The sequence below is a fragment of the Alosa pseudoharengus genome, unplaced genomic scaffold (genome assembly GCF_046254945.1).
Source record: "Alosa pseudoharengus isolate Yale_2024_CS ecotype anadromous, Long Island Sound unplaced genomic scaffold, YU_APseudo_1.1 YU_APseudo_1.1_scf_19, whole genome shotgun sequence".
Classification (NCBI taxonomy): Eukaryota; Metazoa; Chordata; class Actinopteri; order Clupeiformes; family Clupeidae; genus Alosa; species Alosa pseudoharengus.
Genome location: NW_027468657.1, coordinates 21,656,668 through 21,671,655, shown reverse-complemented (window position 1 = coordinate 21,671,655; position 14,988 = coordinate 21,656,668). Strand labels below are relative to the sequence as shown.

At 40.6% G+C, this 14,988-nt stretch overlaps 1 protein-coding gene across 5 annotated transcripts in view; it reads right to left on the bottom strand.

The window, feature by feature from the left end:
• LOC143132456 (uncharacterized) overlaps positions 1-14,988 on the bottom strand; it is a 69,442-nt gene that overhangs the window by 24,344 nt on the left and 30,110 nt on the right. For all 5 annotated transcript variants that reach the window (XM_076292006.1, XM_076292007.1, XM_076292002.1 and 2 more), the window contains 2 exons: positions 14,363-14,476; positions 12,045-12,152 (listed from right to left, as the gene is read on the bottom strand). In XM_076292006.1, coding sequence (XP_076148121.1) covers positions 12,045-12,152; positions 14,363-14,476 — 222 coding nt within the window. The remainder of the gene's footprint in view (positions 1-12,044; positions 12,153-14,362; positions 14,477-14,988) is intronic.

The window sequence follows — 14,988 nt, the reverse complement described above, 5'->3', positions numbered from 1 at the left end:
GTGCATTTTCATGCACTATAACTAGAAAACGCAATTCCAGGGAATTACCAGTGCATGAAAATGCAAAACATATGGTGTGAAATATATTGTTAAAACAGATGATGTGCTAATTGGCAACCAACATGATGAGGTTTAATATAGTTGAAATGACTGAACTAGGTAGATGAGGTTTAATATAGTTAGAATGACTGAACTAGGTAGATGAGGTTTAATATAGTTGGAATGACTGAACAGTTAAATAGGTGGATAGTTTAAAAGGTTAAATTATTTGCTAGGTAGACAAGGTTTAATATAGTTGGAATGACTGGACAGTTAAATAGGTGGATAGTTTAAATGGTTAAATTATTTGCTAGGTAGATGAGGTTTAATATAGTTGGAATGACTGAACTAGGTAGATGAGGTTTAATATAGTTGGAATGACTAAACAGTTAAATAGGTCGATAGTGTAAAAGGTTAAATTATTTGCTAGGTAGATGAGGTTTAATATAGTTGGAATGACTGAACTAGGTAGATGAGGTTTAATATAGTTGGAATGACTGAACTAGGTAGATGAGGTTTAATATAGTTGGAATGACTAAACAGTTAAATAGGTGGATGGTTTAAAAGGTTAAATTATTTGCAGGTAGATGAGGTTTAATATAGTTGGAATGACTGAATAGTTAAATAAGTGGACAGTTTAAATGGTTACATTATTTAATAGGGAATTATTGTAGTGAGGACTTTTATTTTGAAACAGTTGTGGACAGAGGAAACAGTTTAACATGATTTGTAGTCTTATAGAATGAGACTGTATGCTTTTAAAGCCTGAGAAACTGACAGTTGGCCACCTGGCCTGGCCACCTGCCACAAGATTCTAATTGCTGTGATGTCATAAAGGCCCAATGTTAAGTCTATGGGGAAATGTTTAATAATTTTTAATTAATAGTTTAAAAAGTATAAAAGTTACAAAGATGTAACAAAGTACAAAGTAATGTACAAAGCCCCCATGTCCTAAGTAAGACCTACGTAACATAGTTTGAATGAAGTTTCTACGTTAAACGGTTCAAGCTGCATTAACTGCGTTAGAATATAATAATAAGAAGAAGAAGATGACTTGGAAGAACAGTACAGTGCATTTTCATGCACTGTAATAAGAAGACTTGGAAGAACAGTACAGTGCATTTTCATGCACTGTAATAAAAAGCCTAGGAAGAACAGTACAGTGCATTTTCATGCACTGTAATGATAATCTTGCACACTGCACTGTTTGTAACAGCAACTTTAGCATTGCTCACGGCGGGTTAAATGATTGCAAAAGACTTGTTGAGGTGAGTTTAACAAGTGTAATTTCATTTGCATATTACTCAGGCCTATAGGCTACAAGATGGCTAGTTGCCAAGGCTACATGAAAAAAAAATCTACATATTTTACTATAACAATTTCTATCAATAGGCCTTCCTTATTTGGTGTACTTAGACATTATTGAACAAACATCTGAATTTCAGTATCTAAGTAGGTTAGGTTGGGATGTCTGCTATACATTGCTGTTAAAATGCACTTCCAGTATAGTGAGTATTGGCAAAACCGGTTATCATTTTTATGTTAAGGCGTTGGGGGTGTTGTCGGCAGCTGAAAGTAACTAATAAAGTAACTTGTAATCTAACTTAGTTACTTTTAAAATCAAGTAATCAGTAAAGTAACTAAGTTACTTTTTAAAGGAGTAATCAGTAATTAGATTACTTTTTCAAGGTAACTGTGGCAACACTGCCCAGAGCAGTACAAAATATGACCGCCGCTAAGTCCTGCACATTCTCTCCGCAAAAATACCCTTATGAAAAAGAACTATAGGAATCTTGTAGTATTTTGTGACAAACTATTATAGGAATCTTATAGGAATACTATTATTTTGGATACTATAGAAGTACTATAAGACTACTATAGAAAATATTATAGCGGCTAAGGATATTATAGAGATATTACAGAACATCACAGAAGTATTATACACTACTATAGAAATCTTATAAGATTACTATAGTTCTTTTTCGTAAATAAGGCTTGTCAATTTGTCTCCATCTCCTACTCTTGCAACTTGTGTGTGCGTGTGACTACTTGCCTGCATACGTGTGTGTGTGTGCAGTGTGTGTGTTCAGTGTGTGTGGGTGTGTTTATGTATGTGTGTGTGTGTGCGTGCGTGCGTGCATGCATGTGAGTGAGCGCACCTGTGTGTGTGCATGTGCGTGCATGCGTGTGAGTGCATATGTACTGTGTGTGTGTGTGTGTGTGTGTGTGTGTGTGTCTTTATGTGTGTGTGTGTGCGCGTGTATGAGCGTGATAGCAATCTTTTGGCTCGCGCCCGCTCTCGCTGATTTCTATGCTCTATTCCATCCCTATCACGTTACCAACAGTGAAATTGAATACTGTGACCCGCTTGAGTCCCGAAAAATTGTCACCCTCTAGTGTGAAGTTCAGCAACCCTTCGCTCTACTCCACCATCTACGATTGGTGTACAGTCACTAAATGTACACATAAACCTATATGACAAGCAGCGGTCATAATAATGGAACACGGCACCTTATTGGGAAATTAGATTATTTGGCGTCTACACCTCTCATCCCCTAAATGATAGACTTATTGAGCTGAAAAGGATCTTCAGTGGCAGGCTACTCCCCCAAATGTTCCTCTGAGAGACACAGAAGGTCATTCCTTCCAATGACCAATAAACTATGTAACTCTTCACCTCTTTGCTGTAGAGATGTGGCTGATGACTGATGTGAATTCTATTCTTTCTGTATTTTTACATGCACAGGACTAGGGTTTAAACCCGGGAGACGGGATTCCCTGGAAATCTGATCAAGACTAGTTCCGTAGGCCTACCGTAGACCCTCTTCAAGGCCACCACCAGGAGACCATCCCACGCGCAACAGTTGTTTGAATCTCTAGTACTTTTCAGGCTACATCCGTGGAGGCGGTGAGCGCGTCTGCGGCCAATTTGTCTCAAAAATCCGAAACTGCCTGAGCGCAGAGATCTATCGACGCGCTTTGTTTCTTGAAAGCACACTTCCAGAAAAAAAAGAAAGGGCAGGGTGAGAATGAATTGTAAACTAAAAGAAATATGAAGCCTAAGTTGTCATAAGTTCAATGCAATGACGACGTTTGAACTGTCCGGCAGGAGATCATTTTCAGCAACAGTTCAGTCAGACCAACGGTGTTCAGCTCTCTGTCAAGTTCGCCGCTCCGCCTTAATGGTAAGCAAGCATTTATTTATCAAACGATAATGTTTTATTCTAAAATTGTACTACATTAAATTCGGGCATGTTTACAGTCTTTGTACATTGTACTGTCTAACTTACAAACTCATTCATGCTTGGGTCAACTAATGTTAGGCTAGCTAACTTTACTTGCTATTGTCAAATTAATGTTTTACGTTACGTTATGGCAGTTCATCATAATGTTAGGTTAACGTTACTCGGCAGTCTGATTTATAATTAGGGCCTACCTTAGTTGTCAGTAAGTTACAGTTTATTATACTCATATGATTTACATAAAATATTTGCTAGTATAGCTTCTAGGCTATTGTCAAAATGATAGGCTGAAGATGTGCTGCTGGTTAACGTGGAGGTTTACAGCTAACATTTATGTAACTCCTTGTGATCATGATGTTTTGTGAGTTTAAAAGGCTAACTTTAGCAATACGTTTGATTTGATTTGATTTATGTGGAATAAAGACATATCCAAGGGATAGAAAAAAAAATAAAGTGTGTGCAAGCACTTATTTCCATCATGGTCCCTGATGTTACAAGACATATATCCACATAAAACAAAACAATTAAACATCATATAAATAGACCATGAGAGGCTAAACATAAAAGAATCTTCCCTAACCCTTCCTTTCTGTATTAAAGTGCAATGTGCATACATAGACAACACCAACAGACAACTCACATGGAGGAAGACATGTTAGTGTCACTAGGGATTTAAATTCTCCATGAGCCAGGATTTTACTTTTTTCCTAAAACAATGATAGGTGGATATGCTCTTAATTTCCAAAGGTAATTTATTCCAAATCACCACACCACTATATTTGAGAGTGCACTTACCAATGTTTGTTTTGAACTTAGGCAAGTACAAGTCTGCATTACAAGCTCTGATGTGGTAAGCATGGGCATCCCTACTCCTTGTGATTTTTAATGCCGGTGACTTATGATCGCAAACATTATGGACCACCCTGAGCTGGAGCTGAACTGCCATAGCCTCCAGGGGGAGCCAGCCCAGCTGTTGGAACTGGAGCTTATTCACATGATCCCTTGATGTGAGCCCCAGCACTACCCTGACTAACCTATTCTGAGATACCCGCAGTTTGTTCTTTAGGGCCTTAGTAAGACCACCATACCATGAGCTAAAGCCGTAATCAAAGCAGCATAAAGCCAGTGAATTAGCTAGCAGTCTGAGGCTCTCTGTGTCAAGGAATGGAGCTTTCTGATCTAGGAATCTGGATCGGCCATTAACATTGCTCATGAGCTTTGAAGCCATGCTCCCCCCATCTACTGTACGTTGCTGTCTAAACAGCATCCTAAATATGTCACTGAGGGCTTGGCAGGGAAGAGCTGCCCCCCAAGGCTGATACTATACAACTCTTTCTTGTGCAGTCTTGGCTTAGAGCCAAACACTATGAATTCAGTTCAGGCCACATGAAGAGACAATTTATTGTCTAATAGCCAGACCCTTATCCTACTGAATTCCTCTTGCAAAATGGCATGCAGCTCAGGCTCATTTTTGTTGGAGGCTATAATAGCTGAATCGTCAGCATATAAAAACAAGCTCTCATTGGAGGCGGACTTCATGTCATTAATGTAGATTAAAAACAGTGATGGCCCTAAGACGCTCCCTTGGGGAACTCCACAAGTTACCAGTTGTTCCTTGGATATATGACCTTGGAAGTCTTTTGGGATCTACCGGAGAGGTAGGAAACAAACCAACTTAAGGCGGAAGGGCACATGCACAAGGCTGACAACTTGATGTACAGTAGGCTATGATCGACCGTATCAAAGGCCTTCTGTAAGTCAATTAGGATCATGCCACATAGCTTGCCACCATCTATTTCGCCCCTTATGAAGTCAGTTAGGAACAGTAGACATGAGTCAGTTGAATGTGACTGTCTGAACCCTGATTGGAATTCATAGAGGCATCCACAGCATATTGATACAATTGTTCATGAACTACTTTCTCCAGGACCTTGGAGACTACACTCAAAATAGAAACCGGTCGATAATTTCCCGGATCAGACCTATCACCTTTCTTGAAAAGTGGGATGACTTTAGAATGTTTCATGTCATCAGGAACAGTGCCTTGCTCCAAGGACAGATTAATAACATGAACAATAAAAGGGGCTATGAGATCAGCTGCATCTTTCAAGAACCTGGCTGAGATATTATCTAGCCCTGTGGCTTTGGCAGAGTTAAGTCCCTTTAGCATGTCGCCGATTTTTTCTGCTGACACAGGATTGAAGGAAAAACTACTGGGAGTCACATCTATCATAGTATAAAAATCCTGAATGTGTTCAGGCCCGTACAAATTTGGGCTGGGTGGTAGCTTCTCCACAAGTTTGTGGGCAACTGAGGTGAAATAATTATGACCGCCGCGCAGCGAAGCGGCAGTCATATAGGTTTAGTCAGATTTTTTCTTTCTTTCTTTTTTTCTTCTTCTCTTTTTCGCATGTCCAAATTTCCGTCAAGGATTCCCGGGACACTGAAAGATTGGGGTACACGGAACTTGGTGGGCATGTAACCCCACATGGATAACATGGAACCATCGTTTTTCGTTTTGATCTGTGGCCCCCCCGCTGGACTGGACCCCCCAAAAGGAGGGTAGGGCAGACACAGTTTTCTGTGAATATCTCGAGAACCGTAGGGTTTAGGAGGACCATTTTTTTTGTATGTTGATCTCAAGGGGCCATGTCAACCCATTCCATAACCACTCATTTCATGTATAGCGCCACCTAGTTAAACACAAAAAAGTAAAAATGAGGTGTTGTAATCCCAGGTATCTGTGACCTAACATAGTCAAAACTGCACGAAATTGGAAGTGTAGGATCAAGGCTTAAAATTCATTTTTCAAAATGGGGGGGAATTCCCCCCTTAGGTTATTCATGTAGGGGGGATTTACACAATTTGGGGGGGAGGGGGGTCGATTCTGATACCAAGTACAGAAATTGTGATTTCGATACTTCTTCGATACTTTTTTAAAAAAGTGTTTGATTTTGGGGCCCCCACCACCGTGACGTCATCAGTAATAAATATTGTAGTAGGATCATTCACAACAGTGGACATCCTAGATTCTGCTTGACTCTCCCCACACACACAAACACACACTGAAAATGATAGCTTATGTGATATGTTTCTATCATATATTTTTGAATTCATATAGAGTGTATTTATTTAATAATGCATTTTTTAAAGTATAGCATTTTACTAGTAATTACTAGTAGCTAAACATATTTAGTAATTTGAATGCCTCATATTGACGTTTAACCTATAACACTTAGGCATATATTTAATGTGGTGTGTAAGTCTAATTGAGTGCACATTGGTGATGAGTAGGTGTAATTGAGTGCCTGTCACTTTAAGAAAATACGTGAGAGTAATTCTATGGAGTAATTAGCCTCCCTTCAGCCTGACTGTTTTAGGCTATAGTCGCTAGTGAATAAAAGTTGTGCATAGTGCGGTATGTGGATGCAAATCATTATGTTTTCTATGTCATTAGATACAATTAATGTTCAAAAAACGAACATGTCGAAGACAATCTTTCTGGGATCAAGTGTTGACGTGACCTGAGCTAGCAGGATAGTTACCAAGGAGCTCTTTCCAGATGTAAAAGTTTGCCATGGTTGCGTAAGCGCAAAGTGGTTCTCTTTCTCTCTCTTTCTCTCTCTGTGTGTGTGTGCGTCTGCGTCTGCATGAGGCTATGTTCAATTCAACTCGGTAGTTGATCAGTCCGGTCAATAGCACCGCATTCACGCCACTTAATGATTATATTAACGTCATCAGACAGGCTGTAAAAGTGTATGCGGGAATTTCTCGCATTATGATGGCTAGAGTTGCGGGACTTCAACAAATTATGTGCAATACCTAGGGTTGCAAAGGGGCGGAAAATTTCCGGTAAATTTCCGGAAACTTACCATGGGAAGTTAAGCTGGGGAATTTTGAAAATATTCCAAATTGGAAACTTTCATGGAATTAAAGGAAATTATGGGAATTTACGGGAATTAACTGGGAATTTTGTAGCCTGGGTGTTCCCATGCTGCCTTGCGCGCGATTTGATTCACGCTGCTAAGGCAGCCTGGAGACCATGGACCAATTTTTCGCCTGAGATAGGGGACCAATCACAGAACAAGGGGGATAGCAAGACGATGATGAGCTATGCACAGACGCATTTGATAGACATCCGTGGCACCCAATAAACGGATCTGGGCATTTTTTTCAAATACGAGAAAATTAACGCTTGGTTCCCAGACCACGTCTCATTGAGAAGTGGTGGCGCTAGCCAGGCTAGGAATTTTGGGTAATTCATAGAAACTGTTTCATATACAAACATTTTGTTTCGTAATAAGCAATATGATTTGTATGTTCGTATTTTCGCTTAGCTTAGCATACAAAGCTAGCTAGCATGCTAGCGGGAATCCCATTCTCTGCCTATGGTTTACTAGCGTGCTAAACTAGCAACACTGAACTGCCCAAGATACACCACACCACACCACTCAACAACAAAATCCGATTGGTTGGAACATTTTTTCACCATAGGTTTCCTTTATGTCTAGCAGCCTATGCCGATTGCTGTGTGCATGTGATTGACATATGTGCAGGGTAGAAATTTGACTGAAATTGCATTAAATCAGGTTGTTTTAACTAATATTAAACTGCAAGATGGGGTTTTGTTCTCTGTTATAGACTAACTTGCCATATTAAAAATTCCCAGTTTATTCCCATTAATTTCTGTTAATTCCCATATATTCCCATTAATTCCCATGGAAAGTTTCCAACTTTGAAAATTCCCGGAATTTTGCAACCCTAGCTATACCCGCAATCCCGCAGTGAAATTTAAGCCCTGAGGATCATTATGACACCCTCTGAATGCACGCCAAGTTTCGTGGAATTCCGTTCATGGGGGGGCCACACAATAAATTCATTTATGTTACTATACACCAACTGGCCTGTAGGTGGCCGGAGACAGTTTTCTGTGAATATCTCGAGAACCGTAGGGCCTAGGAGGTCCACCTTTTTTTTGTATAACTTTTTTGTGACTTTCGTTCATGGGGGCCTTACAATAAAATAATTTGTGTGTACATTTAGTGACCATACACCAACAAGGATTCCCGGGACACTGAAAGACTGGGGTACATGAAACTTGGTGGGCATGTAACCCCACATGGATAGCATGAAACCGTCGTTTTTCGTTTTGATCTGTAGCCCCCCCGCTGGACTGGACCCCCCGAAAGGAGGGTAGGGCAGACACAGTTTTCTGTGAATATCTTGAGAACCGTAGGGCCTAGGATGACCAATTTTTTCCGTATGTTTGCCTCCAGGGGTCATGTTAACCCATTCCATGTGCACACATGTGCATAAACAGATACACACGCACACACATACATTCACAGTAATCATACGTATGACACATACTCACACAGTAAACATATGTACGCATGCATGCATATGCACAAACACACATACGCAGACAAACACACAAGCACACACACAGACACACACACACACCCACACACATAAACATAAACGTGTGCACGCACACATGCACACAATTCAAGAATTTCTCAGAATTATTAACAGGCAAGATGGGGGTGGGGTTGTATAAAATGAATTTTACATGTGAAATCTATGAACTAATCATGTTTTGGAACTTGTTGTCTAGCACAGGGGTCCCCAACCTTTTATGTACCATGGACCGGTTTGTTTCCTATTTTTTTTTCACGGACCGGCGGGGTGGGGGGTGGGGGGCGTGGGGGGGGATGGGGTCGGGGGTTCCATGTTCCATTTGTGTTGTGCATGCATTACTTGAAAAGAACTAGCTCCAGTTATGTATGAACAGTGAAGGCAAGGATCTCTTAAACATGTGAAAAACGTGAACTTGAAGAAGTGAAAATTGAACAATATGAACTATGAATATTGAACAACTTGAAGCTACATCTATAAGTGTGAACATGCTTAACAAAATATGGGAACAAAACATAACGTGCATTACGAATATAATCAGTGGGAGCCCTGTGCTTTTTTCCCTGCAACAAGAAGGTTCCATCTGGGGGTGATGGAAGACAGTGACACCCTCAGTGTGTTTGAAATGTCCAGTCGATACACAATTTGGTCTTAGTTGCAGTCATTGCCGAAAACCCGGCCTAGCATAGATACGTGGTGGGAAATGGTAGCAACGTTTTCAGCGCGTTTACGGCTATCTCGGGATATTCTGCTTTGGTTTTGATCCAAAAACCCGCCAGAGAGGTTTCCTTATACACACTCTTAAGACCACCGTCATTTGCAATTTCGATCAACTGCTCTTCCTCCTGCGCTGACAAGTTAGGACTATTCGGGATATTGACAAATGGGTTGCGGACCCACTCATTGGTTTGCCGTGGATCTTTGGAGGATGGGAAGTAACGCTCAAACTCATTTGAAAGCGCAACAAGGTGATTGCGCACCAGCTGCGAGAGAAAGGGCCCTGTCTCAGTCTCTCCCAAAACCCCCACTACTGTTTGGAACATATCAAATACACCCCGGTCCACTCGTCGTCCCCACAAATCAAGCTTGGCTTTAAATGCAGCGACTTTCTGCCAGTTTAAAGACAGTCGTCAATTTCCCCTGGAGTGACAGGTTGAGGTCATTAAGCAACCTGAATATGTCACACAGTTAAGCGAGTTTTGACACCCAGTCCTCATCACTAAAATGTTCAGCTAACGGTGACTTTTTCTGTAAGAAATCTCTGCAGCGGCTCTCGCAACTCAAACACTCTGGCCAGTGACCTGCTAAAGATGCTTGTTTTTTGTTGCTCATTCTAGCAGTTTAGCTAACTTTGTGTGACACTACCGTTCGCTAAGAAGGTGAAGTGAGCTGACCTGAGGCTGCGCAGCGCTGAAGGCAATATGTAAAAGTGTTGAAGGCGGGACAGACAGACGTAAGAAAATAGACCTTGCAAAATGCAAACATGCGTGCAATTAAACAACTGCATATAGGCCTATGCCATGTAAAAACGTGACATTATTGCAAATGAAATTGAATTTAGTTTGCATGCATTTTTTAAGAAAATCGTGTCGTAGGCTACGGCCCGGTTAGGAATGTCCCGCGGCCCGGTGGTTGGGGACCGCTGGTCTAGCAGATACCATTGAGAATTGAGTGTGGATAATGCAATTTAGTGAGACAGTTAGAATCATATAGGCCTTTCAGCGTGATTTTTTTTTGTGGAAAAAATGTGCTGGACTGGGCGGCGGTCATATTTTGTACCGCTCTGCGGTACATCTAGTTGTTAAAGTGATTGGCAATATCCTCCTTCTTATTTACCTCTTTTCCATCAATAGAGAGAGTTATACAAGAACTGGGGGTGCTTGTTGTCTTAGGTATGCATCCTAGATTTTTCAGAACCTTCCACAAATGTTGGTGATTGTCTTTGTTTTCGTTTATCTGTTCCGAAAAGTACTGTAGGTCCTTTTGGACTCTTTGATTATACGTTGGGCCTCATTTCTATTAGCTTTAAACTGTGAGAAGTCAGCTGGGTCCCTTGTGCATTTGTACTTTGACATGGCTTTATCCCTAGGCCTGATGGCTGCAAGTACTGTAGGCTACCGGTAAGTAAAACAGCTATTTAGGGCTGATGGGGATAATGTAATCTGCATTGCTTTATTTAACAAACTGCAAGCAAAAAGAGGGTTGAGTTCGCTGCAAGGCCAAACCCAAGAGCAGAGCCTAAAATCTGTTTAGGCAGTCGATAGGCTATATGGTGCGTGCGCCTGGAAAGACGATAGAAGATATGCTTTCTGAATAGCACAAATCGTTTCCATAAAATAAGTCAAAGACAGAAAACTAAGTCTTAAACTAAAACTAAGACGACCCATTTCCCGGGATCTGATTCATCTAATTTTCGGGGAAAATATTAAATCCTACACAGGATGGTGCAGTTGTGACAATCAAATTTCCTTTCAGATAAGTATTTCTTAATCTTATTCCTCTTGTCTATGCCAAAGTTGGAGAAAAGGATAGTCAGGATACATCCCCTTCTCTTTTCTGTGTGTCCACAATAACCTGGTCTGACATTAGCCTAGCTAAGCATAAGTCATTGGAAGTGGGTTACACCACTCCTCTTATCTTACTCTGGAGTAGACTGCAAATAAGCTAATTTCCCAAACAGTTGTGTTCCTTTAAAACATTTTCATTACTGTAGCAGAAATCAACTTAAGTTTACAGGTGGAGCAGCTGTTTCTATTGGTATATGTGACATTAAATGTGACATCACTTACTTCACATTATAAAGAGTGTCTGCCATTAACATATTCACAGGACCACACATTTAACAGCAACAGGAAAAAACTGACTAGGCATCTTCACATTTAACATAAAATGTGCACTGTCAATACACTGAAATAACATACACTAAATTAAGAGCTAAACAATGGAGTCAAAGTTGAATCACTGATCATACAAGACTGTGTGTCCTCTACAGCGTAAGTTTCTGTGATAAACACAGTTTTGCAACTAATTTTCATGTTTTGTGCATCCAGTCTATATAACCCATTTATGATAAACACATTAACAGCATGGCACCACACTTATGTCCAGAGCATGGATTGTCCAGAAAATTGTCCAGGTCCGCCCAGAATTGACCATATATGGTTGAATCTCCACCAGTTACTTTTGGTAGATTCACTTTGGGCAAAAGACGGAATGTTCATAATAAGAGGTTTTGAAAAAATTACTGCTATGGGAAAGAAAGCTCCCTTGAATAAATCAAGAAATTAATGGCCATCTGTAGCTTCTGTGGGTATATGCACTGCACACCAACAAAGACAGTCTGACCTGGTATCAGAGGCATCTCCACTTATATTCGGGGGTTTCTGCAAGGAGGCATCACTCTTAACAGGCACACAACTGGGTACTGGAGATCCTGCTCTCTGTTTTTCATCTCTGAGGATTTTAATTAAAAAAAGAAGAAAGGATTTTATTGTAACAAAAAAATCATTAAAAATGTCATAGGGTATGACTTCATTATTGTCATTTATAGACTAAATGAAGTTGGGTTAATGTTTGATATAGCATGTGATGTATAGACAAGTAAGTAGGCTGCACAAATTAGTGTGCACATTCACAAGCACATTCTCTCACTGAAGTTGGTCTGTAAAGCCGATTAATCGTTAGAACTGTTGTATTTAAAGTACCCCCTCGCTCGGTGTAAAGATTTTTTCCTTTTCATTGCATCTTCCGTCAAGGGTTTTCGCTACTTCTTCGCCGGCTCTGCCATTATACACACGTTTGCAACAATCGCGTTTCGTTAGCCTGCCTCTGTGCTGTGGATGCAGGATGTAAACTGATCCTGCTTCGGTCGGCGGGTACGATACACTGAACTTGCAAGCGGGATATTCTTCCTACAGGCAGTAGGGGCGGGCGAGAGAGTCTTCATTCGCCCTGTAATGAGTCATTTAACCATATACCGACTTACGAAGATGAGTAATTAACACAAAAACGTTGCCTGGTGTCCCTTTAAGCAATACGACACTAGTGGGAGTGGTGTTGGCAAAGGATATCACACTCCGCTAGCGCGTCGTGCCTAACAATGACCCTTAGCTGTTGTAGAATCAGTGTAACCTACGGCCTCTTGGGGCTTATTGCTTAATAATCTTATCCTTGGCGCTTCCTGTTGCCAAGCAACGTAACACGACTCAAGTCTAGTTCAGTGAGAGGCTATATGTGCTTGTGCATACAGTAACTTGTATCTTGTATAGCTTACTTACTTGCCTATACAGTGGGCATTGCTTTCAAATGGTCACTTCAGTCGCGCATTACGAGGCGTGAAGCTGCGTGAAGCTTTAGTACCACTTTCAGCCACTGTCTATACGTCTCATATTAAATTAAACATTCACCTACTCTTTATTTACTCCATTTTCTCACTCAAAAGTGACGTTAAGAAATCGCTGCTCTCTCGTTTAGAAGGAATGGAATGTTCGACTTGGATAATTCAATGCAATATGCAGAGTGACAACTAGCTGCAAAACGCCCAATTGGGGATGTCCTGATATATCTCTCGTCCAATCAGAAATTAACTTATGTAATGGTGTTGGTAACATTAACATTTATTCATTTAGCACTCTGTTATCAAAAGTGACTTATGTCAACTATATTACAATGGATTACATTGTACAAGTGCCTTGCTCAAGGGCACAACAGTGGAAGCCAGGAATTGAACCCACAACTTTCAGGCTACTGCTTGCTAGCCCAGCTTCTTAACCACTACACTACCACCGCCCCCCAGTAAACAGCACCTGGCCTCAGGCATGGTGATAGTTGTTGCTTCTCTCGCCACTCTCACTTGTGCCATGTTGCTTATGCTAAATTATGTTCATAAACTCTAAAAAATAATATGTGCCATCTTATTTTAACAATAAATCCATTACAAATATACAAAAGAAATCCATTAAAAAGGTACAACTTTTACTTTGCTTTGCTGTATAAATTACTAGGAATTTTATGAGCAGATTCTCCTCAGGTGTTGATTGACATTCAGGGCCATAACTGATCTATAGATTTATATGTCTGTGGTGCTCATTGTTAAGTGAAGTGTTCAAACACTCTAACTGAAACACTGATCACAGAGTGGGCCCAGAACTCAGGAAGATAATGATTTAATTTATGTGCAACATTACACGGGTAAAGTATCTGTTGAAGTTCATTTGAAAAAGAAGTTGAGAAATGCACTTAAACGGCACTTAAATTTACTTAAATACACTTAAAGGTTGTATCAGCGATGGTATCAGCAATTGAAACTCTCCTGAATGCGCATCTCGTCGGTTATTGGTTGGAACACTTTATTTTGCCTTTGAGTGGTTGGCAACACTTGTTGGTAGCAATTGTTTTTGCAGATCTCAGAGCCTAGGCTGCCTACAGAGACGCGTTTTTTTGACAGCCTGCTTATGGGGCGGGCAGCTAACAGATCGTTAGGAAAGATTAGATGAATGTGATCATTTATGTTTGGGCCTTTTTTGGGCCTGCAATCGCTGATACAACCTTTAGATGTACTTTAATTATAACAATAATAGTCAAATACAGCGTATCAAAACTCAGAGGGCCTTGGTCAGATTTTTTGCAGGCTACCTTAATCACAGTAAACCAGAGTCACTTACTTTAGTTTATAGCAGACCTTCCAACTCTTTGAATATATTGGAACTGTCCTTGAAGCTTCAATCTTCTTAGACACACAGCTGGGTACTGGAGATGCTGCTCCCTGTTCTTTGTCACTGGAATGATAGCATGGGAAATACATGGAGCATATGGTTACAGCTATAGTAATAAAGCATACCTGTGTGTTGATTTTACAGAATACATTTATAATATCCACCACTTCGGATTTTAGTGTAACAATAAATGGAGCATAGCGTTAGTTCAGGCAGGCCACGGAGTCACGCCCAGCAACTCGGCTAACTGCTCAGCTGACTACCCAGCTGATTGATCAGCTGATTACTTCCTCAACAACAACGACAACCAGCGAGAACTTCTGTAGCTTACTTTTGGAAGATCTCTTTCGTTTGGCTCTAAATTTACGTTTAAACTGCTTGACTATCTTGTTGACTTTGGGACTGACGCAGCATTGAGCTTTGGGGGTAAATTGGTTGTTAAGACGCTTTGAGTCGTTCGACAAGTATCGGTAATTTTGAAGCTTCCATATGTGCCTAATGTAGGTGGTAACAATTTAAATGAACTAGCCTAGGCCTACTTCACTCATTAATAATTTTGCCTATGGGAAAGGCTA